General features: G+C 46.3%; 1 protein-coding gene and 1 pseudogene across 3 annotated transcripts; both read left to right on the forward strand.

Annotated features, from left to right (window-relative positions):
• The first annotated feature begins 6,385 nt into the window (after nt 1-6,385).
• LOC141946779 (cytochrome P450 2J2-like) lies at nt 6,386-16,268 on the forward strand (annotated as a pseudogene).
• Nucleotides 16,269-17,032: 764 nt separating this feature from the next.
• On the forward strand, nt 17,033-22,877 carry LOC141946321 (cytochrome P450 2J2-like). Of its 3 annotated transcripts, none has more exons than XM_074875899.1 (10): nt 17,033-17,105; nt 17,474-17,779; nt 18,291-18,453; nt 18,604-18,753; nt 19,252-19,412; nt 19,848-20,024; nt 20,286-20,421; nt 20,646-20,833; nt 21,321-21,459; nt 22,190-22,877. In XM_074875899.1, exons 2-10 carry the CDS (start codon nt 17,591-17,593, stop codon nt 22,567-22,569), a joined length of 1,683 nt encoding a protein of 560 aa, XP_074732000.1. In that variant the 5' UTR covers nt 17,033-17,105; nt 17,474-17,590; the 3' UTR covers nt 22,570-22,877. The 3 variants fall into 3 exon arrangements, with proteins under 3 accessions (XP_074732000.1, XP_074732002.1, XP_074732001.1); XM_074875901.1 differs by having other exon boundaries at nt 22,206-22,543; XM_074875900.1 differs by lacking the exon at nt 17,033-17,105 and adding an exon at nt 17,123-17,249.
• Nucleotides 22,878-26,059: the final 3,182 nt, after the last annotated feature.

Consider the following 26,059-nt stretch of genomic DNA (forward strand, 5'->3'; position numbering starts at 1 on the left):
AAAAAATTGTGGAGCCTCCTAACAGGACTCCATAAATGACTTACATTAACCATGTGGTCTCCAGCCTCCAACTCCTCATGAATATCCCCATTTAAAATTGAACATTTTTTAATTGGCAAACTCCCTGGAGCAGCTGATTTCCAGTGCAAGGAGCCCACCTCATAGACCCCACATTCAGACAGCTCAAGTACATCAGCCATTTGTGACATTCAACTCAGCCTTAGGATCCTAGGTGCAAATCTGAGCATGGGCATCTTGCAGAGAGCTCAGCAACTGCTCTGGCAACCGTGATGCTGTTTGTACTTTCCTTGTATTGCAGAAGCACTCAGGGCTGGCTCAGAGCACACAACCCATGGATCAAGGAGATCCAAAAAACCAATGCTTGACCCAAAATGCTTACGAATGAAAAGCCAGAAGGGTGGATGGAAGCACAGGAGACAGAAAAGCACTGCTCACTGGTACAATTCGGCTGCAATCAGGGGATTGCAGGAATGGGAACAGACCATGAAAAGCTCTTTCAGGCCTACAAAATAAGGAAAGGGAAGAATTCCACCAAGTTAAAATTCTTCAAGGGAATGTATGTGCATGCTGTAAGGTAAAGCCATGGGCAGATAGCACTCTCTGGGTGATGTCCCCACCCATGGCACTCCTGCACATTTTTTTTGAACTTGTTCTTAAAGAAATCTGGGTCTTGAAAACAAAAAGCTATAGCTAGAGATCTTCAGACAGTGTCTGCCTTCAGTTTAGCATGGCCAGCCTTGGAGACCTGAACCAATGTGAGTACCATCAAGTGCTCAACAGTGTCTGTACGAAACAGTCCTCCATGGGGTGAAAGTTTGGGTCCCCGACTCCTGGAGTTTTCTCCTTTGGAAGGACCCTTCTCCTTTTTCTTTCCATCACTGCAAAAAAGCTGTTTGCAGTGGAAATTTTACTAGGGCCAGGTTTTCCTGCCTGTCCCCCCGGGCTTGGAGAAGGAGGAAGACCTATACCTGCTGTTTGCTTCTGGGCAGGGGGCACCACGAAGAAAACGGGACCCAGCCGTCTGGCGATGGCTTTTTCAACTGGATTTTGGTTTGCCTGCCGGGCTGGGGTTGCAGCTGGCTGGCCTGATCTCCTTCCCTCCCACCGGCTCTCACTGAGAGCAGAACATGCCTTCTCCTGCTGATTTCTGCTTGCCATATTGATTGCAGCAGGGTATAATGGAGACAAGTCAGGCAGAAAGCCAGCCACCCTTGGGAATGATTAAAGAGCAAGCAGAGAAGGATAGATGTGAAGAAAAACAGGCTGACACTTAGGACGTGGTGGATTTAGAGCAAATTATGCCCCTTTCTCCACCTCACCCCAACCCAGTGCCCGGGACAGTGCAGCAGCACCTTTTTCAGCTCTGCCCAAAAGAAGCATCTTACCGACCGCCGTGTACGCAGGGAACAAAATCCCCAGAATGTGTACAATATCCCTATTGTGCATGGATTTGCAGACTGATTATTCAGAGCGTAGCCAAGGAAAGGTAAGGCTATGACCCATTGTTTTCGTGCGATCAATTGAATACTGTCATTTGCATTTAAAACGCTCCGAATTCGCACTGTCAATATGCCAAACAGCTGCTCGGGCTTTTCAGCATTCCATGGTGACAATCACACTATCGTACATCATTGGCACCAGGATTTGCAATACTCTCAGTGTCAAAATTTTGTGGGGTTTTTTTTTTAAGAAAAAAAAAAATCCCCCCCCAAAATACCCAAACCTGTGAAAAATCCACTTTTAAAATGGTGGTGTTCAATACTGCTAAGCAGGCCTTCACAGATGCCAACATATCAAAATTCATCTCTTTTCTTCCTCTCCTACAATTAAAAGGTACTTAAGAAAGAGGCTGTTCCTGATAGATCCACCTTCTGTTTTCTCCTTTGTATGCGTATTATTCATTAGCAGTCTAATAAGAGTTTCAAAATGCTCTGTGCCTCTGCCAGCAGGGCATATGTATGTAGACATGTGCTTGTGACAGATAAGTACATAAACAGCATATTGGCACCAGAAAGACATCTGTGCCTAGAAAAACGCTTGTGATATGTACATAAATGACATTTTAGCTCTAGTCAAGTCCTTGTGGCTTTGAGAGGAATATGTGACTGTACGCTTCTCTGTGAATACTGAAAAGGTGCATCTTAGAAAGGAGAGTATTTTAGAGGTTTATGGAGAGTCGGAGGAAGAGCTCGGATACGGGAAGCTGCCCCATGCGAACAGCCAGGGTTGCAGCCCTGGCTCTGCCAGGTTGCGGCAGACGGTGGCAGAGTCTTGCCAGGGGGATCGTGGGCGGTTGCCGCCGGCAGTGCCGTGAGCACGGCCCCCTTGGGGGGAAGCACCCGGCACCCCCGAAATCTGATTCGATACGTCCGTATGGGGTCTGCCGTGCGGGGTGGCACGGGGTTGGCAAAGGCAGCGCAGCTCCTGGCTGCGAAGGGAATAAAATCTTGGCCCAAAGACCAAAAAGTCAGGGGGTGATCCAGGGTCTGGAGGCACGGGGGGTGCTCCCTGCGGCACTTTCTGCTACCTGCATTTAATTATCTGGCTGACAAATCTGAGTGCGATCCCTTCAACACAACTGTTTTCTACAGAAGGAAAGCGACATTGTCGTCCGTTACAGAAGGGTACTAAGCGTCCTGTCTTCTGGGATCCCTCCTGGATTGCATAACGGGTCGCTTTGTAGGTCTACTCACTGCTTGGATTAGGCTTATAATGCCTCAGTTTACCCATTCATGGTGACAGTTGCCTGCTTTATAGCTTTAATTAGTGCTGGAAACATTGTTGTGGCCAGGAGGCTCTTAGGAAAATCTGGAGAATATTTACATCTAGTCTTAGGTAGGAGAGAGAGATGATGCAAAATTGGAGGCATTTTAGTATTCACCACACACACACAGCAGTAAATATGGATTTGGCTCCCTGATTTTGGGGCTTGGAGTCAGACTCCCAGAGATATTTGAGCCCTGAGCTCCCATGGGAGCATTTATGTCTCGGTGAAATCACACCAAATGAGGAACTTAAGCTTAAGGACTGGGTTCAAGCATGTTTTTCCTGAGCTTGATCTGGGAGGTATGGGTGCCCCAGCACTCTCCGTTCCTTGCCTTCTGCAATTACAAATCTCCTGTAAATTTCTTTTGATCCAGTAAAGCAAATCCTAAAAGAAAACAAGTGTCCAGAGCTGCCATTGCGTCTGACTTCATTAGGACTCACGTGGACTGGATCATGAAATGGCAGCTACACCTGTGTGAAAGCCCTCTGAGACATGGCCTTAACATGCGCATCGGGGTGGTCACTGCTGTTTACCAGCTTGCCCATGGTGCAAATGCCATCACTCATTTGGGTTTGACAAAAGGAGGAGAGAAGCAGAAAAATATTCCTTGATGTAAATCAGGATGGATGCTTGGATTTCACTGGAGCCGGTCAGTTGACATGACCTGAGCACGTGGCTCCCTGGGTGGGTAGGGGTCTCACACCTCCAACGTGGTGGATGGAACCACAGTGGTGGATGAGCTGTTACTTGCCTGAAAAAAAGTGTTTGGGGGGAAAATTGTCTCCAGTCATTCTCATTTTGCATGTGATTTTTCCTACATATGTTTCTAATCATTAAGAAATTCTGTAGCTTAAATAATGCTCTGAAAGTACGGTAACTGTTGGACTACATTCTGTTGTAACCTTATTGAATTTCACTTCTCTGGAAAAAATAATGGGATACTATATCTTGAAAAACAAATGGTAATTGCATTTTTAACAGAATGTTTCTCTTTGTGTTTCAAAACCTTCTGCACACAGTTAGACATCTAGCCAGGGAAGAAGGTACAAAGCATATGGGCCAATTTCTGTCTGTTGGCTGTTCAAGATGCCTTAATATTCAAGCAGTGATGTGTGTATGTCCATGCAATATGGCACAATTTATCTACACGGTATCCATGAGCTCAGGTGAGGTGGTCAAAAAGTTGTGTACTGGGGTCAGAAGAGGTATTCAAGGAAGAACTGGGGAAGGTGGGTTCACATCCTGCTCCCTATTAGATGTGTGGGTGTACATCCTTATATTAATTCACATTTTGGCTATTTGGACCACAGAAGACCAATCTTCCTGTGTTCATGGTGCTGGTCAGAGGCACGGGTTCATCTTCCAGGTGACCAGGATCTTACGGCTAAGGGTCTTGTTGAGACTGCAAAAACAGGAGTTGTCCAACACCTTTGTACTGCCCATGCGCCGCAGTGATACGACTTCCTCAGTGCTTTGGGGATTTGCACATCACCACGTGCTGAGAACTGATTCAATTAAAGCCTGGGACCCAAAATAGCATCATCGCAACACAGTTTGGTAACACGCTGGTGTTATTGTCTACCAAGGTTAGGAGAACCCTGGTAATACTGGAATGCTCTTCCCTAATTTTTAGTAAATCTGGCGTGTTAAGAACTTTGTGAAGAGATGTATTTGGACATGTGAAGCTTCAAGGCAAAGTAATAGGCTTGAGGTTTCTGACTGACAAGACACATGTGAGTACATGCAAAATGTGCTCCTCCTGCTAAAAATAACATTTCTCCTGTCAACCACGATGCATCCACCCCCACAACACCACCCAGAAGAACACATTAACACCTTGGCTTTGCACGTAGCCCGATTCACAGCAGCCACAAGTGGTAGAGGGATCTGCACTCTGTGTGCATGCTGACAAATCATATGGCATAGCGAAGAACAGGGGAGTGAAACTGGGCTAGCAGAAGTTGACGCCTTATCATCACAGTCCCTTTGAGCATGCTGTAGGCTGACACCTCCACCAACCGAGTCATCTCCCCGATGCCAGGATGAAGAGCACGAGCCCACTATCCTGATTTAGCCTCTGGTAAGTGAGGCTTGGCTTGCCACACCAGGAAGGCTGGAATAGGTACGTTGGTGCAAACAGGTACAGGAGCATCACGGGTGCAGCTGCATGGGGACAAGCAAAGCATGTCCAACCACAGCTGCTCACAGCTGTGCTACTTTAACATGTAAAATATACTTTATAGATCAGTGATGTGAGACGTTTTTCTCATTACTGCTCCCCACTTCGTGACTAATACCATCTAGAAACCTGTAAATAATATTTCAAGGCAAGAAGTGTTGGGTTGCAGGTAGGTATTACCCTTAAAATGGACTCCTGCAAAAACTAAGGTGCAGGTCTGTCATACAGCCTGTGTGTGCTTCTGCTGGCACTGCAGTCACCAAGGTGATGAAAGACATGGGCAGCAAAGCTTTTAAAAGTGGTGAAAGACTAGAGAATACCAAACTTTTTTCCCAATTATTATTTCCTACGAAAATTTGCTTTTTTTTCCTGAAAAATTAAAGCTTTCTGAAAAATGTTGAAGACAATAAAAATTTACCGTTCTGAACTTCTCACCATGACTTCTAGGCAAATAATTTGAAAAATCATTATTAACAGTTTTGCTTCAGTATAAATTTAGATTGTTTGCAAAGCAAATCTCTAAAAGAAAAAAAAAAAAAAGAGCTGGAAACAAGTTGTAGCTAAAATATTGGCAGGCAACGCGAGGTTGAGTCACAGTCACAGAGGTCACTGTCAGTCCACTGCAGCCTTCCCCTGGGACAGTGTGAAGCCTTATTCAAAGGAGATTTTTGGAAAACCCAGGAGATATAAATGCATAAGTTCCAATCTGCCCTTTAGCTGGCAAGCGCGTGAGCCCATGTTCTCACTCTTGAAATTAAGCTCGTTTAACTCTCATTTAAGTGTCTGGGCTCTCGCAGTGCTTCTCTTGTCCAAACTTCACCTGATGACTCTGGCGAAGCTGGGCAGGCTTTGGTGGGTGCTGAAGGCATCCGGCCCTTTGAAGATGGCCCTTAGCACTTAACAGGATCAGCCCATTAGCAACTTGTATGGTGTCCATCACCTCAGATGCATTACTGTTTTTTAAATCACGCAATGCCCACCATATGTAATTGGCCAAGTAAGCTGCTTTCACCTAACCTCAAATGTTTATAATGCTTATAATCCCAGCTAGGTGTCTGTATAAAGGAGCTCCTTGTTAAGGGCAGAAGGGAGGAATATTCTTCTATAAGAAAATTAGGGAGTTAACAGAGATGTAAAGCTAAACTTTTGCAAGATTGCTTGTTTGGCCAAATGTTTTGAGGTTTTGGGGTTGTTTTGGAGATTCTGGTGTTTTAATTTAGTTATTCAGCAGGTGCTCTGGCAGTAGCTGTACACAAGAAAGTAGCTCGCCCATGACAAGTCCTGTCCCCAGTAAGCTATCTGTATCTCAGCTTGTTTTGTTTTCTTTTCTTTACAGTCCTTTCTTACTCCTGTTTTAGCAAATGTGAGCAGCATCTAGTCCCTTCCTGGGATGAAAACCTGTGAGTTCTTCAGCCAAGATGGAGCTTCAATTTTGGCCTGATTTGGTTTCTCTCTTGGAAAAGCTGAACGGTCGAGTGCTCTTGGTGGTTCTGGTCACATTTCTTTTGATTATTGACCTCGTGAAGAAGAGACGACCCAGGAATTTCCCTCCAGGGCCACAGATCTTTCCTCTCATGGGAACCTTTGTGGACTTTAAGCAGCCCCTCCATCTTGCGCTGCAGAAGGTAAGAGCTCCATGGACATTTCTCCTACTAACAATAATTTACCTCTTCAGTGACTTTTGTCACCAAACCTGTAAAGCAATGGCAGCCTCTGAAGAACTAGCTATATAACCACGTATGATAGAGGATCCTTCTTAGTTTTATCTCTTACTATCACCTCCTCTTCCATGGGAGTAGGAAGGTCCAATGGAAAAGAAATCCATAATGGAGGAAGACCTAAATGCTCCTCCTCTTTCTTCCCATCCTGACCATGATCTTTTTCTGCCCAGGAAGGGTTCAGAGGGGCTGGGCCAGCTGGCAAATGCTGTGAAAGAAATGAACTGGGCTGTGAAGCTCACCTCTGGAAATTGTCTTGTCATTATGTCTGCTCAGAGGCCAATGATTTGCCCCATTACATCTCAAAGAAACATTTAAGACCCTGTTAGCCATCCCTGTGGCTTCTTCTGTGTTTCAAAAAGAGGCAGTGATTGCTCTGGAAAGGTTTCCAGAGCTTTGTCTCCCTCCAAAGCCAACAAAAGTGAGATATTTTATACATGCTGAGTATGCTTCTCTGAAAAAGTGGAAAGAAAATTTCTGACTTGCTGGTTGCAAATGTCCTTTCTGGTGACTGTTTATCTCTTGCTTTTACTTAGCAGGCTGACACCAGTCTATCTACCCTGGGTTTTCAGAGGCCAGTAACATGGGTGTCCCCCAGGGGAACCCTTGGGGATGGCTGAGGCAGTGTGCTCAGGATATTTTGTCAATACACACAATTATTATTAATAAAATTAATTGCATTCATTTACATGCACACAATGACTGAGACACCCATTTAGCCCCTGACTGGTTTCACATGTCACTACAGCAGTTCAGCATGACCATGTGTGTCCTTTTATGTAGGCTCATACTAAGAAGCAGCTCCTTGGCAGAGTGAGGCCTGAGAGATTATATGATCGCCCTTTGCTCTTATACATCAGGGAGTTGAATGCTGCTCAGGAGACACTAATGCTAGCAAAGTCCATGCAAGGAAAATGGCTATAATTTGGCCATAAATGCCAAATTCAGGTTTAAAATTAGAAGGAGGTTTCTAGACATCAGCAGTTGGATCCACTTTCTAAATGGGATAGCTGAAGCAAGAAGCCACACTACTTTAGACACAAAGTTGATGAAAGGGATTATTTGTTGTACTTTGCCCTCAGCACCCTCGTGACCCAGGGTGGTGCCTTCACCTCTTGTACCCTTCCTGTGAACAAGCAGAACAAGACAAAACAAGTAATGTCCTTGATACAAGTTAAATTGATGCAAAGGCATGGTGAAACCCAGGTCATACTGATAGAAGTAAACCATCTCTCCCACACTATGGATCTCTACCAGGTTTTATGCTGTCTCCAGCCTTCATGGAATAGTTTAGATTGGATGGGACCTGTGGACTTGGGTTTGGGTTTTTCTTAAGTCCCCTTGCTCCAGGCAGGACTAAATTCAAAGTTAGATGCCATTGCTTGAGGTCTTGTCCAGGTGAGTTTTGAAAATCTCCACCTTCTTGCCCTCAGAGGGTGATGAACTCTCTTTCAGCTTACTGATCAGTATGGGAACATCTTCAGCGTGCAGTTTGGAAGTCTGACTTTTGTGGTCGCCAATGGATACCAGATGGTGAGAGAAGCTCTTGTCCACCAGGCTAAAATATTTGCAGACAGGCCAAATATTCCACTCCTCCAAGAAATATTTAGAGGCTTTGGTAAGCACAGCTATCAGGATTTTGGTACAAATTTTTCATCTATTTGCAATGATAACAATTAGGGTGAAAGAAACAAGTTGAATTCAATCCTTGCTAACTGCACCTATAAAAACTTGCACAGAAGAAGGCAAGAACTGAATTCAGTCTAATAATCTCACAGGTGTACATTTTAATCTCTCTGGGATTTAGGGATGATGATGGGATCAAAGTCAGGTCTTGATGAAAGAGAAGAAATAAAAGCAAGCTGCTCAGCAGTCAATACACTTGAAGAATTTTCCCCTCGGTTTTAATTTCTCCTTTACTTTTTCTCCCCCGGTTGCATATAGCTCCAGAGACGGGGTATGGTGCTCCTGCCTGCAGCTCTGCCAACAGCGTGATAGTACTTATAGTATTTTGGCTTACACCTTTTTTTCCCACGCAAAGTGACAAAGTAGCAGATTAAAGCAAATCCATAAAGCTAGATCTTTAGCATAAGCCAATTACTCTTGAATTTTAATTCCCAGGCAAAGCTATAGTTTTTCCATGTCTATGGGGTGTATTTGCTTTGGTTTGGGTTTTTGTTCAAGAGGAATGGCCATTTCTGAATCCTATCACTCATATGTGACCCAGAGCAAGGTTTGTTTGCTTGTTTTTAATACCTACAGGGCTCATATCATCAAATGGGCATATATGGAGGCAACAGAGGAAGTTTGCTTCAGCAACACTGAAAAGCATTGCTGTAAGTTTTGAGGAAAAAGTGCAAGAGGAGAGCCGGTACCTTGTGGAGACAATTGAGGAGGAGAAAGGTGGGCAGTTAAGGCATACCGCCATGCCCAAAGCTTCCAGCTAAATGAATGATGAGAATTAAAACCCTTACTCTGATGCAGCTCCTAACATGCAAAACATTTCTTCAGTAGCGCAAATCTCTATCTTACACTTCCAGACTGTGCCTTTTAGCACTTATTTTAGACCTCAGGCCTACTATTTTAGTTCTTCCTTATTAATATTAAGCAAAGATATACTAACTAGGTGTTTATTAAAACTTGCATGTTTATATGGCTAAGAAAGACTCTCCTGTATTCTGCAAAGTAATAAATGCAGCTCTCCTGCTATCAGGCATGTACGCTCAGAGGCTTAGTTAACCTCTGCTTGTCCTTGGTTTTGCAAAGTATTTTAAAACTTGTTTAGTCAGGCTTTCCTTTTGTATCATGCACAGATGAAGCGTGTGCCTTGCTCTTTTATGGTCCAGCTTTTAAGAACTGCCAGAGGGATATTAGTAAGAATAATTTGTATGTTGGTACATGGGTGATGTTGCACTTCAGCTTTAAATAGAAGCAGATGGGGTTTAGCTAATTCTATGGAGCTATATATAGTAAACAAGAAAGATCTAAACAGGAATTGTGAAATTATATACTGAACTTGCTCCATTTTAATTGCTGTTGCACTGAACAGGCCAAATACTTCATGTTGCCAATTGATTATAGTCCTTTATAGTCCTAATCAATAAACTAATTAAGCTGCTGGTTTGGGCCTTTCTTCCCATTAGTAATGACAAATAGTGATCATGTCCATCACTCTAATATCTGAGCACCAGCCCAGTTTAATTACTTTCTTGAAGAGTGGAGACATCAGCAGTCCTGTGCAGAGTGCCTTGCATTTCAAAGTGATGCTCCCCAGTGTCCTGACAACTCAGGGCTGGACTGGCTGTGTTACTGATATAAGTGTCTCATATCATGGCCAGTAGCTCTCCAGGCTGCCTAAAAGTGACCTAGGAGATGATGGGCTCTGCTTGACAGCTCTCCCAAGGAATGCATATGTGACAATGTCACACCATGCTTTGCTCTTTTAGGAGCTGATGTGCATCACATCTATGGGCCATATGAGCTATTGCTGGATTTTACAGGTGGGCACAGAGACTTGCAATCCTCTCCCTCTCCCCTCTCTCCTCCATCTCACTTGATTTCTTTGTGGTGGACAGTTAAAGGCCATTGCAATGACATTTTTTGCAGTGTGGTTAGTTCTGAGTTCCCTGCCCCAGGCTAAGCTTTGAGGGACCCTCTCCTCGTGTTTAAAATTGGCACCAAAACCACGCTGGGGCACGCAAATCTGACAGCCATAGCGTGGCATGCTCCTGGTTGATTTCCCTGGAAAACGGTTCAAACCCTGCTTCAGCAGCTCTGTGCTAATGTTGGTGTGTGCCAGCAGCTTGGGCTGTCCTCAAGAAGGGGATGTCCTCAGAGAAGGGATGTCATGACACACAATGTCCAACCTCCATCGGGATTCTGGAGGCGATGGGGGTGGTGAGGACCCCAGGACACAGGGTGAAGACTCAGCATCACCACTGGTGAAAAGTAGGTGAGGTCTCACCCCAATTTCACAACTGTTGATCTGGTAGAGAATGTGGTTTTGACTGAGACTTTAAAGAAAAAAAAGAAAGCTGTCTTTCATTTTGTTTCCTCCAGGACAACAATTTGACCCTCATTACAAAATTAACAGTGCTGTTTCAAACATCATCTGTTCCATAACTTTTGGGAACCGCTTTGACTACCATGACAACCGTTTCCAGGAATTACTGCACTCGCTGGCTGAAATGCTACTGCTCATCGGAAGTTTCTGGGGCCAGGTAAAGCCAGTTGGATGCTTTTCTAGCTTCAGCTGCATGTAAGTGCTCAGAAACCAGAGTTTCTAAGGCACTGACGTAATCTGCTTTTCCCTGTAGAAAAGAGTCATGTTATAAGGGAAATGACCATGAGTATTGTTTTACATTAGACTGGGTTTATACACAAAATCCACCAGGAAAGAAAAGAAGCAAGTTAAAATTATTGAGGCACATGGAAAAAAAAAACACTACAGGATTGTAAAACCAATCTTATGACTGATATAACCAAAAAACAATGGAAAAACCTTAAAAACATCTATGTTTCTGCAAAAAGAAGAGCCAATTAGTAGCACTCTCTGTGAAAATTCCCATCAGACAAAACTGTCTGAGAGTCCAAGTTTATAACCAAAATAGGTGGATTTGCGGACACAGCTTCTACATGGCTGCACACCACAGGTCAGGTCTGATCTCTGTCCCCTCCAGAAACCCAGCACTAAGGGGCTTCTCTGCATCCACACTGATTTCTGACTCCAGCAGCCACCTCACATTAGATGATAGATTTGGCCACTCACTATTAGGGAACTTTATCAGCAGAAAACTTCTGGCCAATTCTTATCTTGTTTGTACTTGTTTACCTCTGTAACTAGATTGACCTTTGTAGCAAAACTAATTTTTTTTCCTGTTAGCAAGCAGAGCTAACAGATTGTACTATCATCTCACCTATGATACCTGCTATTTTTTAACTCAAGAAATGCTCTTTTGCTCTGTTTGATTTCTCACCAGTTGTATAATGCTTTTCCTTTGGTCATGAGATGGCTGCCAGGACCCTTTAGGAAAATCTTCAGGCACTGGGAGAAACTTCAATAGTTTGTGAAAGGAGTGATCGCAAAGCACAAGGAGGATTTGGACCAGTCCAAGGCCAGAGATTATATTGACTGTTATCTGAAGGAAATAGAAAAAGTAAGAGGGAAATACCTAAAGCCACCTAAACCTTAACCCATAAAATGAGCAGACAAGACTCAAGGCTGTTTTGTCAGAGGAGCTCATGCCTCCTGAGTTGCCTTCTCCCTACCTCTTTCACATCAAACTTTTTAGCAACAGCAGAAGTCTGATCACTTTGAGAACACACAGATTTTTTTTTTTTTTTCATTTGAAAGTATTTACACTTTGTCTTCTTCCATTTTTCATTCTGTCACATGGCATAGCAGGACTCTCAGGGAATGTGTTCACATTTCTATGAAAGCTCACAAGCCTGTGTTTGCTATTGTTAAACTTCACATTTTAAAATGTTACCGACATTCAAGAGTCACTCTACAGCAAACAGGGTGTCTTTCAAAGCAGGCCATAGGGCTTGAAATTCAACAGAAGTAAGGGGTAGAAATTTCCAAGTCTGGGGGTGGTGGATAATAAACTAGCAGCAGGACTTCAGTTACGTACAGGTGGGTTTGGATTGGGTTTTTGAAAGTGTTCCCTCCTTAATAAGATTTTTCATTGCCATGGTTTTTCCCCAAGTTTAAGGGTGACACCAACTCATATTTCCACAAGGAAAACCTGCTGTGCTCCACTCTGGACCTCTGCTTAACCGGGACTGAAACAACAGCAACCGTCATTCACTGGGCTCTGCTCTACATGGTCGCGTACCCCCACATTCAGGGTAGGGCCACTGACGGGTCCTTTGCTTAGCCCAAAACCAGATAAGTGAAACTCAGAAAACAGAATTATTTCCAGCTCTACCACATGTTGGACATGCCTGTGCCCCAGGTTTATTGGGACCCGTCTGAACACACATATTTTATTTTTTACTTTCCTTAGAGAAAGTGCAGCTCAAAATCAACAGGGTGATCGGTCAGTCCCGCCAGCCCATGATGGCTGACAAGGAGAACATGCCATACACCAGCGCAGTGCTGAGCGAGGTCCTGCGGACGGGCAACGTTGTGCCACTGGGAGTGCCCAGGATGTCCACCAGCAACACCACCCTGGCTGGCTTCCACCTGCCCAAAGTACATGGAGACCACCAGCCTTTCCCTCATCCCACCAGAGCAGGGTCTTTGTGGCCCAAGTTCTGAATCTCACCTGGAGGGGAACCAACCAGCAGGATCTTATGGAGATATCACAATTATATAGAAAATACAAGCCTTCCTGACAGACGCTGTAGGGCTGTTACGGGTCTCACCTCCTTATGGAGGAGAATTGTGAGACCCTATAGTGTTGGTGTTAATTTTCAATTTTAAAAGCTTTATTCCTTAAATTTTATAAAAGATATCCTCCACACGTTATGGGAATTGTGAGCCAAGAAACACAGGAAAGCAAACAGTTTGTTTGTTAATTCCACAGAGTATTAAAAATCATCTATTAAAAGCAGCACTTGATAAAAGCCAGGTAATAGGTATTGGTGTGTACACACTGTTCTGCAATTATGAAAGCAAATATGAGATTTAGATATAACTAGTCTTTTCCTTGTATATGACTGGTTGCGTCAAGGAAAAATAAAAATAAAAAATCTGGGCGTTTTGTTTCACACTGATTAGAATATTCTTCTTTTTCTGATGAAGGATGTGAAGATAAATCAGATCAGGTTTTCAAAAAAAGCACAATAAAGCGGATCGATTGAAAATTATTTGGTTAAATTGCTTCAAATTCCTATGGGAACACAGTGTTACCAACTTGAAGTTGGTTTATATTAACAACACCAGTGACAGCAGCACAAGGTATGGCTCAACACTATGGTGATATATAGAGGCACACAGAAGTGAACAATCCTGTAGGCTTTCACCCTCATTTAATTACAGGAAAAAACATTTTGCTCTAAAAAAATATATAGTTTACATTGTGCGTGGAGCTAATAATAAACAAGTCTGACAACATGTCGGCTCTTCTCCATCGTGGAATGGCCCATTTTCTCCACCTCTTGCAGGGTACCACCCTGATGACCAGCCTGACTTCGATAATGTTTGACAAAAATGCGTGGGAGACTCCAGACACCTTTAATCCTGAACATTTCCTGGAAAACGGCCAGTACAGGAGGCGGGAGGCTTTTCTGCCCTTCTCTGCAGGTATGATGATGGATGGGGAGATGGTTTTCCTTTTTGTAGGTTTGTTTTTTTTTTTTTTTTTTTCCCAAGACACCCCCTCCAGACTAGGGGGTACTGCTCCTTGTCCAGCTTTCAGACCATCCCCACAGTGAAAATCCCAGTAACAGTTAATACTGACTGCTCGGAGCACGAGGGAAATCAATTTGTTATCACAGGATGAAAAAACAACCCTTTTTGCTCTTGTGCAAGCTGTGCAAAAGGGTTTTTTTTGCCGAGTTTCCCCTCTATCCAAACAGCCGTTGCAGTTTGCTCAGCAGCAAACTTCTGGGGAAGGTTTCTGCAAAATGTGTGGGTGAACATTGCCACCTAACCTTTCGAGGAAGAAAAGCTCCCGCAGCCTGTGCAAGGCTGTGCATGTGAGAGGAGCCTGAGAGGTGGTGGAAGCTCACTCGGGACTCGGTGGGTTATTTTTGTTCCTTTTCCAGGCAAGTGGGCTTGTCCCGGGGAACAGCTTGGCAGGACCGAGCTCTTCATCCTTCTTCACAGCCCTCTTGCAGAACTTCACCTTCCGGGCACCGGCGGCTGCTGCACTAACCTTCACCCTCACACTCAGCGTGTGGCCACCCCATGCCCCCCCCGTTTCAGCCCTCCACAAGCCAGAAAGCGTCCCTTTTCCCATCCCCCCCCATAGATTTTGGGCTGAAATGGCGTGCCACGGATGTCTAGCGCCCACCAAAATGCAGGTGGCAGTGGGAAGGGCAGGAGGGCCATATCCTGCACACTGCAATGAGAACAACCCTTGCAGCTCTTCCCTTCACTTCCTGCCTTCTCCCCTCTATCAGTTTGACAAAATGCATGAATTTAAAAGCCTTATTACTTAATTTCCACCATTAGCAACTCCCAGGAAGGTGTCTGCCAGCTGCAAAACCATTAGGTCCACATTGGCTCTTCCGTAGGCGATACATCCACCACCCAGAGACCATTTAGCAACCCCTAACTCCCAACACTGCAGCACCCCGTATGGTCATGGGCTGCATTTTCTGAGGTGTCTCTGGTCAGTGGGGGCAACTGGCCTCAGACATACAAGCTCTGGATTCATGCCTCAGCACCAATTTGGACTTCCAAGTGGCCACAGCCAATCCTGAGACTCAGGTGGGCTTGGGCTCAGTGTGATGGGTGCTCCCTGCACCACCACATTGCAGCTTTGTGATGGAAATATCTAAGTAGAGATCTCTGCAGTAGAAGCATGCATTTTTTAATCTCATAATTATATGGAAATTTTAATTAGGAGGCTACAGGGTTGTAGAATCAGCTTCTACCAAAGGCCAGCCCTAGCAGAATGGCACAAGGAGCTGTGCTTCCAGCAGGTCTTGAATGGCTGTAAAAATACAGTATTGCAAATGTATGAGCAGGAAAGATGCAAATACAGAATGGGGGGAAAAAAAAAAAAGTTGAAAAAAAACCCCTAATTGCATGGGGTTACTCAGGAGCAGTTTAACTGAAGCCCAACAGAACGAGAAGCAGCTGAGTGTGTTGGAAGGGTTGTGCCCGCGGCGGCTTGCTGCTGGCCATCAGGAAGGAAATGTCGGCGCGGAGGCTTTGCGGTGGGAAGTCACGAACTCACCACTTCCCCTCTGTTTCTGGCAAAGATTTGTGGCCATGTATGACGGGCATGTCTGTGGCATGGGGCCGAGGAGGTGGGTTGGGGACATCACCCTCTGTGACGGAGACACTGCTTTTGCCCATACAGGGGTCTCTTTAGAAAAAAATTGATTAAATATGCAACTTGTAGATAATTCTTCCATTTATGTGACCAAGCATTAATGCTTAGAAATGCTCTCCTGTGTGCTTTTGTTTGAAATATAGTCACAGCAAAGATTGGGGTTTTTCCTCTCTTTTTTTTCTTCCCACCTTTCAAAAGTGACTTCCATGGGCACCCACATAGGATACTGAATAGTTAACAGGAAAAGAGGATTAAATCAAGTTTCATTTCCACTGGCTTTAGCCTCCATCTCTGGCAATAACTGCCTTTGCTGCATTACAAAGCAATCACTGTGCAGTGGCAGATTTATGCCACATGGGAGAGTCCTTTGCACATCACATCCCTGCCACGCTGGGCACACAGGGATTTTGTCAATGAGCTGTCCTAACTGATCACTTTAATCCTATTGCATTTTTAATTAATGTTTCACAGTTACAGGCTCCCATGTTTGTTTGTTTGTTTGTTTTTTAATTTCTAAAAGAGAAAACATAAAAGATCTGTAGACTTTTTTTTCACCTATGAAGTTTTCAAAGCCATTCAGGACTAGGCACTGGTTCCTCTCAATTTTTTTATTCGTTCTGGTGTAGGTCTGACCTCTGGTATGTGGCTACAACTTGTATTATTTGCACTTACTTAGCAAATAAATGTTGATCTCTTCCCTCTTCCATTTCAAACTTGCCTTTCTGTGTTATTTTTAGGATTTCCTTCTCTATTCATGGAGAGAATAAATGATTGAAGTCTTCTTTTTCTTCTTTTTTTTTCTTTTAAATCAGTTGGGGTAAAAAAACCCCTCATTTTTAAATGCAATAATCCCATACCATAAAGGCAGGAGGCATGAATTTGTTTATTTTTTGAGAAAACATCTCATGTGAGTGAAGGGGAACACGTGCATCTCCACAGACTCATGCCTAAGTGTGCTTAAAAGCCAAAGGTGAAAAGACAGATTCTCCTCAATAAGGTCCACAATAAAAATACCACCAAAGGCAGAGCTGGGTATCTGCTTTGGCTTTCCAGCACCTGCCTCAGTTTTGTCAGGGTTTGGGCACAGCTTCAGCACGGACTGGGGGCTCAAAGGGCAAAGCATGTTGGAAGGGATGGCTGGTGGGTTCAGGGCAGGGACAACCTCACGGCCAGAGCAGGTTGCTCTGCTTGCACTTGTTCATCAGAGATCAGAAAAGTACGGTGCTTAGAAACCGCTGCAGCTCCTGGACGGTTGTTTCCTTCCAGCCCACATCACCCTGACGGAACAAAACCTCCATTCATGAGTCAGATGGTTTGTGCAACCTTATCACGGATGTCCCTGCTGACCTGGGGCTCAGCCTGGGACTCTTTGTACCAGTGAACGAGCTTCTGTAAACGAGAAAGCGCAAGGCGCTCGGAGCGGCTGGACCCTCCCTGGCACTGTGAAGCTGACACCAGGACGCAGAACGGTGAGGGCACCACGGGGAGGAGAGAGCAGGGCTCACGCTGAGCCATGGGCTCATGGGAATGGCACAGTGAGGCTGCCGGAAGGTTTTAATCCTGGGCCCCCAAAGCTTGTTTCTGTCCTTTAGACAAGGACGTGGATCACTGGGGTATTGTAAAACACTGGTGGGAGGCAGGAGGGGAAAGGGAAAGCTGGGGTGTTTTGGTTTGGGTTTGGGTTTGGGGTTTTTTAATGAGATCAAGAAGGGGTTTAATCAAGAAGGGGTTTAATCAAACAGTCCTTACTGAAACCTGGGAAAGCAGGAGTCCAAACGCAGCCACCCAGACAGGTCAGCAGAACCTGTTCCATGCTGTTTTGTGTTTGTGCCCACAGCTACACCAGCACATTGCCCATCTCCCCCTGTCCCTGGGGGTTTTGGTGGTGCCCCGTGAGCTCAACCTGCCCTGACCTGCTGCGAGACACGTCCCTGTGGACCCCCACCATCCACCCATGCTGCGCTTCCTCTGGGAGAGCATCTCCTTCCAGATGCTCCTTGTCTTCCTCGTTGTTTTTCTGCTCGTCGCTGACTACATGAAGAACAGAAAGCCTAAGAATTATCCTCCCAGCCCCTTCTCCCTCCCCTTCGTGGGGCACATCCATCTGATGAACTTCAGAGACCCCCAACTGGTGATGCAGAAGGTATGGGGGTGGTGGGCACCACGGGGAAAGGGACTGAGAGGGATTGCGGCTACACAGCGTTGTAGCTCAGGGAAGGGGTTAACCCAAACATGGATGAAGTTTGCCCAGGTATGAGGAGGGAGACAAGTGTGGAGTGATTCTTTGGGCAAAGGGCACAAGAAGATACCCAGGGTGCAGTCACAGCAGCAGGAGCCCCGTAGGTCTGACTGTGGACTGGATGGGTGTTTGGGAAGGGAGTGAAACAAAAGCTGAAAAAATACAGGACTGCAAAATCAAACCTGGAGAGTTTTACTTGATTTATGGCCAATTAACACAAATTCCTAATCAGTGATTCGGCAAAAGAGGAAAGAAAAACGATAGTACACAGTCAAGCAGGCACTTGTGCAAACACCCTGTCTCCCCTCTTGACTTCCCGCATTTTCATCTGCACTCCCTGCCATGGCTGTCCCTGTCCCGGCAGACACGTTCATTGCAAATGAAACCCCTTCTATTTATTTCACCTTTCTCCCAGCTTAATGAAAAATACGGGGACGTCTTCAGCACGCGGGTGGGCAGCACATGGTTTGTGTTTGTAAATGGGCTGCAGATGGTTAAGGAAGTTCTTGTAAACCAAGGGGAAAACTTCATGGATCGTCCTGACATTCCTATCGACAGGGAGATCTTCAGCACCATGGGTGAGTTATCCATCAGGACACATATCTCAGCTGTAAAGTCAAAGCATTGACCCTGCAGAGGTCTGAGACAGCTGAAAATAAGATAGACCTGAAGCTTTCTCCCCTCAGTGGAGGGATCTGCCTTGGCTCATGGTGGGGTGTTTCTGCCAGGACTGGTCTCCTCCAACGGGCACTTGTGGAAGCAGCAGAGGAGGTTCACCTTGACCACCCTTCGAAACTTCGGCTTGGGGAAGAGGAGGCTGGAGGACCGCATCCAGGAGGAGAGCCGATACCTCGTGGATGTGTTTGGAGATGAGCAGGGTGAGTGCCACAGCCCTCATAAACTGTGCTGAAGGCAGGAACCAGTATGGCCCATTAGAATTTCACCCATGATTCACTGCATGCTGAAAAATAACTCTCTTTGCAAGTGATGCTAGCACCCTGCCAGCATCCTCGCTCCCTTTTACAGGTGTTTTTCCCTCAAACTTACATGTGAATGCAGCTAGGTAACACCCAAAGCATTATTCATAGTCCACCTTCAGCCTACTGCTTTCTTGGACATCTCTGGAAAATCCCATGTGCATGTAAACACCAGTGGTTCCAATGAATTCCAGTGACATCTGCTCTTCTGCAGACCTTGATTTCCAAAGTACACAAACATCTCTGTAATCTGATCGAACTGGAACCGTTGGGAGGACACAGGAGAGTGACATTCATTTAACCTGTGTTTGTTGAATATTTTATCTCTGACAGCTGTGTGTTCTTCTCCTTTTCTGTGAAGGCTGGAAGAGAATTGATCGTTCCCTTTTCCTTCTCCAGGGAATCCTTTCAACCCTCACTTTAAAATCAGTAATGCTGTTTCAAACATCATCTGCTCCATCATCTTTGGCAATCGGTTTGAATACCATGATGAGGACTTTCAAAAATTTCTGCAGCTGTTAGACGAGACTGTTGCTCTCCATGGGACCATCACGGGCCAGGTACAGCCCTCTTGCTACCAACATGGACAGTGTGCAGTTTCACAGGGCCATAGTTTCTTCTCTGGAGTCAACCTCATAACTTGTAGCAGTTTTATTACTAAAATTCGTTGTCATTCCCTATTCCTTTGCACAGGATAGATTTGCCTATAATTTCTTTCTGCTGTATTTTCAAGCTGTGCAATTCTCATGTTGCTCTTTCTCAACCAACATCACCTTTCTGCCCTCTGACTGCCAACCTGCCTTCTGTAACGCCAGGCAATGCACAAATCACTCTGTAATATGAGTATCAATCCCTTATAATGCTGTTCCGGAGCTGAGCTATTTCCACCAACTCCAGCAATTTAGTAAGTGTGGCATTGCAGGCCTCTCAAGTTTTGATAACAGAAGGTTTTTTTCAGTCCTTTATTCAATTTGCTTCTCCTTTTGTGTCCAAAGCTGTTCAACTCTTTCCCAACTATATTAAAATTCTTTCCTGGAGCCCACCAAACCATTTTTAAAAACTGGAAGTTGATGAAAAGTTTTGTGAAAGAGAAGATTGACAAACACAAGGAGGACTGGAAGCCCTCGGAGAGCCGGGACTTCGTTGACAGCTACCTGCAGGAGATAGCCAAGGTCAGCAATGTGGAGCAAACCCTTCTGCAGCGGGGCTTAGAAATCAGGAGGGATGAGAAACAAGCCCAAATTCTCCTTCTGAGCTGCCTGTGTGGCCATTTATGAGTTTAGGATGGGCATCAGGCTCAAGGCACCCATTAGCAGGATGGAGGTGCAGGGGGCCAGCAGATTCTGCCAAAATCCTTGGGGTTGACTTGGGCTAAGCCTGGTGTCAGGGCAGCCCTTGCCGTTTGTGCGGCCCTAACACACCTTTTTGTGAAGGATAATGGCAGTGGCATCTTCCGGGAGGAAAACCTCGTGGCATGCACACTCGACCTGCTGTTTGCTGGGACTGAGACCACTTCCACAACCATCCGCTGGGCTCTGCTGTATATGGCCCTATATCCGGAAATTCAAGGTACAATTAGCCAAAGGGCAGTGTTTTTCCTTGCTTTCAGCCCTCTCTTTTTTGAGAGAAAAATTGGGAATCCCCCTGCACTCACACCGAAGAGATGCAAACAGTGACACATGTCCCAGGTCAGTCCTTGGGGGACCCTCACAGCAACCACAGTGCATTGTTTCAAGGCTTTTTTTTTTTTTTTTTTTTTTTAACCTTGGCTGACTCCTGCTCTTTCCCACCAGCCCGCGTACAAGCCGAGATCGATGAGGTCATTGGGCAGACACGACAGCCAGCCCTGGAGGACAGGAGAAAGATGCCCTACACCAACGCCGTGATCCACGAAGTGCAGAGGAAAGGCAACATCATCCCTTTCAACGTGCCAAGAATGTCAGTGAAGGACACGGTCGTGGGTGGCTTCTACATACCAAAGGTAACCCCAACTCCTGAGTGCTGAGACTTTAGCAAGAGGCTCCCAGTTCCCCAGGCGCGATTCACCAGGCCGGGTCCCTCCTGTGCAGACAGGAAGGGCAGAGCCACAGCGTCTCTGCCCTGTCCAGAGTTCACTCCTGGCAAACACGTGTTTTCTCCGTCACGATGAAAGGTGCAGAGCACTGCGGGGTGACACACCCTCTGCGCACACCATTGAGGCACAGGTCCCATCTCACACAGCTTTTACAGGAACTTTGGCCCAAGATTACAGCAGATAAAAATGATGCTGATGAGGGAAAAATATGTGTGTATAATCATTGCACCTGCAGAGAAGTAGGAAAAACTGGCCATGCAGGGGGGCGTTGGACAAATAATTGCAGCAGAGTTTGACTATGGAAGTTCTTCATGGAGAAGAGACTGGATAAAAAGGCCACTCCTGCTGTCAGTGACAGAGAAAATGAAACTTATTTTTCTTTTTCTCCTCTTAGGGCACTACTTTGCTTACAAATTTAACCTCTGTGATGTTTGACAAGAATGAGTGGGAAACCCCTGACACTTTTAACCCTGGGCATTTTCTGAAGGATGGTCAGTTCTGGAAAAGGGAGTATTTCATGCCATTTTCTATAGGTAAGATTTGCTGGATTTTGGTGCTTCCGTGCTGAGGCACTGGGATGGGGCTTCCACCTGCACAGTGGAGACAGAGGAAAATAGCAATGGAAAGGGCAGATGTTGGCTGCTCCCTGGGAGATGCCACTGAAACAGTCCTCCTGTGGCCACTCCAAAGCACCACAGCCATGCTTAGCCCCTTCTTGTCTCTCCTCACATGCACAGAAGAGAGGTTGGGATCAATGAAAGACCATAAGGATGTCAGAGACCCCAGAAACACCTTCATCGAGGCAAGAGCATTGCTCTGTGCTCCTGCTCCCTCACGGCTTTCGCTAAGGGCTTCACTGTTGCCACCACAGGGAACCCCAACCAACAGCTTCCCCTTGCTTTTAGCATCCCCATTTCCCATACCAGCATCACACATCTTCTCTGGTACCTGCCTCTGGTGTAGCTCAAACAAACTACCTTTCCCAGTACGGACACGTCCAGACCGTGTGTATCAGCACAGCTTGCCCAAGTAGGGCAGGATACAACATGTGTGCGTATGGTTACACACGTGCCGTCGCAAAGTCATGCAACTGGGGGGGCAGCCAATGCTCTAACGCCAATGCCGTTACTGGGGAGCTGTTTGGGCTGCAAAACTCATCCTGGGAAAGAGGTAACGCAGCTGAACCGTGGTCCTGAGGGAAGGTAGAGGCTTTTTTGGCAGTGAAAGCAGCTGGGCAGCCAGCACAGGCTGAGGATGCCACAGGTGGCTGTCTCCACAGGGAAGCGTGCCTGCCTGGGCGAGGCGCTGGCCCGCTCCGAGCTCTTCCTCTTCTTCACGGCTCTGCTCCAGAAATTCACCTTCCAGGCACCCCCAGACACCACACTCAGCCTCAAGTCCAAGCTGGGCATCACGATGGCCCCGCAGCCCTACAAGATCTGCGCCGTGCCTCGGTAGGGAAGCCTTGGCCACCATCTTCTCAAGGAAAATCCTTTGGCAATGATGCTGCAAACAAGTCCTCAGAGGTTCCCCTGGGCAGTGGCAATAACCACCCCAGGGAGAGGCTGGGTGGTTTGTTTGTTTCTTTTAAAACAATTGTAAAATCATTTCTTGTACAAGGAGACTTTGCACTCTGTATCACATGAGAAAGGTGATCAGCCTGGGCACTTTTAGGCTTGCCCTACAGCACTGTAAATGAATGAGGGGCTTGGGGCTTTTCTAACTTTATGATGGATGGCCATCCTTCACAGTGGCAAGAGAATGGGCAACACTTTAGAAATTGCGGTGTTCAGGCTACGTACTGTAGAAAAGCAGTACCAGCCCTTGTTTTATAACATTAATGCAGGTATTAATTACCAACATTTTTTGATTTTGTTATCCTTGACATGTAATCCGTAAAAAAAAGTCACTCTGTAACATCTCTCTCTCATGCATCAATAAATTCTTACTGAAACATTTTTGTCACGGTGTTCTGCAGAGTGAAGACCAATAGAGGTGATTTCCAGTACTGGCTGTAGCCTTCAGCCATGCCCCATGTTTGGGGGGCAAAGGCAGCCACACAGCACCCGACCCATGTCGCTGCAGCACTGCTCTCTGGTAGCAGAGAGGTTGGTGCTGTAACAAAGGCAGTTCCTCTAGAACTGATGAAAATAAATGACCCTGACAATACAAGTAAACTAGCAGGGAAACTATCAAAGCCTGTGGCTGGGTCCTGTGCCACAGCAATTAAGTGCTCGCCCCTCTGACAGATCTCTCTGTAAAACTTCTGTACTTGTAGCTAAAGAAGTCATGGGTCCTGGCTCTTAGAATATTCTAAATCCTCCCTGTTTACCTGCTCAGCATCACGGAGTGGCTGCTGTACCCAGAGGAGGCAGAGGGGTGAGCTCCAGCAACAGAAGATGCAGGGTTAAGTCTGCTGCACTCCACAGTCTAATGACTAGAAGGCTCCCTTGGAAAATACCAGCAACAAATTACTATTATTTTAAACTATCACATGCAAGGTGAAACAGTTGGGATTGACAAGTGATGGGTAACACCAGTAAATGCATCAACCCAGTACCAGCTGCACCGTGGGACCCTGGCAAGGCCCCCAGGCACGGGGAGCTGCAGCTCCCAGGGGGAGCAGGACTGGGGTGCCTGGCAGGCAGGTATGGGCACAACACTGCACCCATAGCACGCGCCTCCCACTCCTGCTCACTTCCCAAGGAAGCAAGGAGAAAGCAATCTTTTCCTGTTCATTTTCAATTTTTCCTGGAGTACTTTTTGTGTGTTCCTAGAGGAAGCAAATTTTTCCCAGTGTCTCTTCCAAGAATTAAGTCATCTCCTGAAGGAATTAAATGCATCTTTCTCCACACAAGTATTAATGCCCAGGTGGGATTTAAATCCTTTTATTTTAACCTGATTTTCTTCTCCTCCAAGCACAGAGGGGAGTAAGCATGGAAGGCTGGGCTGGCCCTGCAGACCAGCCCACAAAAGGGCAGAAACACCCTGTGGCCCCACAGCTGCGCACCAGGGCCAAGAACAGCCATACAACACAAATCAAACTTTACAGCAGGTGAACGTGGCTTCTGGCAAGGCTCCTTCCAGCACAGGGCTTGGTGGTTCTACCCCCTCCTCTGACTTTCTGTGCCAGGCACAGGTGGGTAGAAACAAGAGGTTGGACTAAGATGCTGTTTCTGGCACTTAAGGCTCTTGTTCCACAGATCCATAAGGTGGGGATGTAACAACACATGGTGGGAACCTAACCAACCTATTTATAAAATGCAGGAGACTTGACCACATTCTCACTAGAAGTAGGATGAGGTATCTCCAAGCCCAGCTCACCACCCCTCCTCTCCCCATGCCAGCTGCCCTTCTGACCTGCTCCTGGCAAGGGGCTCCCACATCTTCCCTTCACAGTTGAAACAAGGAAGTTCATGTGACTTTCTAGACCTTATGTCCTTCCTTTTCCTTCCTTGGGAGAAGAAGGGGAAGGCTGGAAGTGGGCCGCGTGCCTGGAATCAACTGGGAACAGGAGAGGGGAGCAGTGAAGAGTTTGTTGTGTGCAACACTATTCCCAAAGCACTTCCAGTTTGCAGGTGTCATCTGACTCCCTTTTCTTCCACTCCTTGGCTCAGATTCCTCTTTCCTTTCCCAGGCTGCTGCTATATCCAAGTTTCCCCCCTGTTCTCCCTGGGTCTCCACTGGGTTAGTTGTACTCTGAGCAAGAGAGCACATTTCACAGGAGCGTTTTGCACGAGGCCTCCTTGGATATTTCGCCCCCTCCACTGAAAGCATCTCTCACGCACAGCTGAGCTCACCTCCTGCCTTTGTGCTCAGGGCTGTATTCCCGCACCTCTCTTCCAGTGACACCACTCGCCTAAACATACCAACCTTCTGCTGCAGTGCTCGGCTCTTAAGGAGCCGCCAGAAAAGCCGTAAGCAAAGAGGGTCCCAGGCCCAGGCTCCACACTGGCAGTCTGCATTTGATCGTAGCTTCTCATGGCCCAGCACACCTGGGAACAGAGCCCCCCTGCACACACCACCCCTCGCTGCCCCCCTGCACACACCACCCCTCGCTCGCTCCTCCCACGCTCAGGAAGGCAGCAGCGGCTGCCGGTGCGTGTCCTGTGACAGCTCACAGACGGGCTGAAAACATCCTGCAGCTTGGCTCAGGCTTCCTGCGCAGCCCAGAGCCTCTTCCCTTCCCTTCTCCCTCAAACACACACCTGTGTTTTTTGTTCTTCAGCATCTGGAAACGCTTCTACATCCAGCCTCACAAAGAAGGAAAAATGGTTCTTCCATATCTGGCTGTTCACCTCACTCTCAGTGAAGGGCCCTTCCACGCTGAGGTATCACACAGCTCCCCATCCTCACAGGGGTAGCAGCCCAAGGCAATAAAAACTACTTACCAATGGTGGGAGAGCCAGCCCAAAAATTATGGTTCAGAAAAAGGGAAAACCTGTGGTAAAAACAGGTCTGAAACAGGGCACCTGATGGAAACTCATGACGCCTCCTCCCAGCTGATCTTCACCCTGGAGGGCTGAACAGCTGCCTGCTCTCATTCCCGACCTCACTTCTGGGTCGAGGTTAGTGCTCAGGGAACAAGAAAACTGTCAGCAAGACCAAGAACTGGATGAATAACCTGCAAAGCAGACTGAAGAGGGCAGTCAGTTTTCTTTTCCAAATAATAACAAGCACAGTGATGTGCACCTGTCCTCTGCGTCCTCTTAGGTGGGGCTGAGGAGAGTGGGCAGAGGTCCTAAGTTATTTCAGTAGTCGTAAGCATTACTGAAGCCACTCGACAGCTCATTTGCCGTGGGTTTTAGTCTTTCCAAATCACCAGGTCCCTTGCCCAGCTCCCAGAGGACTGCCAGCAGACTGAGCAGAGGTAACCACCTTTGGGTGGGAGCAGAACTGTAAGCAAAAATGAACTGAAAAGAGGAGGGGAAGGTAACACAACTCTGATCTGTGGTCGTCACAGCAACACATACATACACTCATTATACAGACACGTTAGACATCCTGTAACATGACATTTTAGATGGTGTAATTATACCAATGTGCTGACCCAGCTCACATGTTGCCCAGAAATATGGATACTTACATCAGCTAGGGACCATTAAATACACTGCTTGGAATAAAGACACCAAAGAA

Source organism: Strix uralensis, chromosome 8 (assembly GCF_047716275.1).
Source record: "Strix uralensis isolate ZFMK-TIS-50842 chromosome 8, bStrUra1, whole genome shotgun sequence".
NCBI classification, from domain to species: Eukaryota; Metazoa; Chordata; class Aves; order Strigiformes; family Strigidae; genus Strix; species Strix uralensis.

Excerpts from the sequence above, each read along its gene's own strand:
- LOC141946321 (XM_074875899.1), top strand. The coding sequence starts at position 17,591 with ATGCTGCGCTTCCTCTGGGAGAGCATCTCCTTCCAGATGCTCCTTGTC. Across the intron at positions 18,454-18,603 it reads GGAGATCTTCAGCACCATGG|GACTGGTCTCCTCCAACGGG; the intron begins GTGAGTTATCCA and ends TGTTTCTGCCAG. Across the intron at positions 18,754-19,251 it reads TGTGTTTGGAGATGAGCAGG|GGAATCCTTTCAACCCTCAC; the intron begins GTGAGTGCCACA and ends TTCCTTCTCCAG.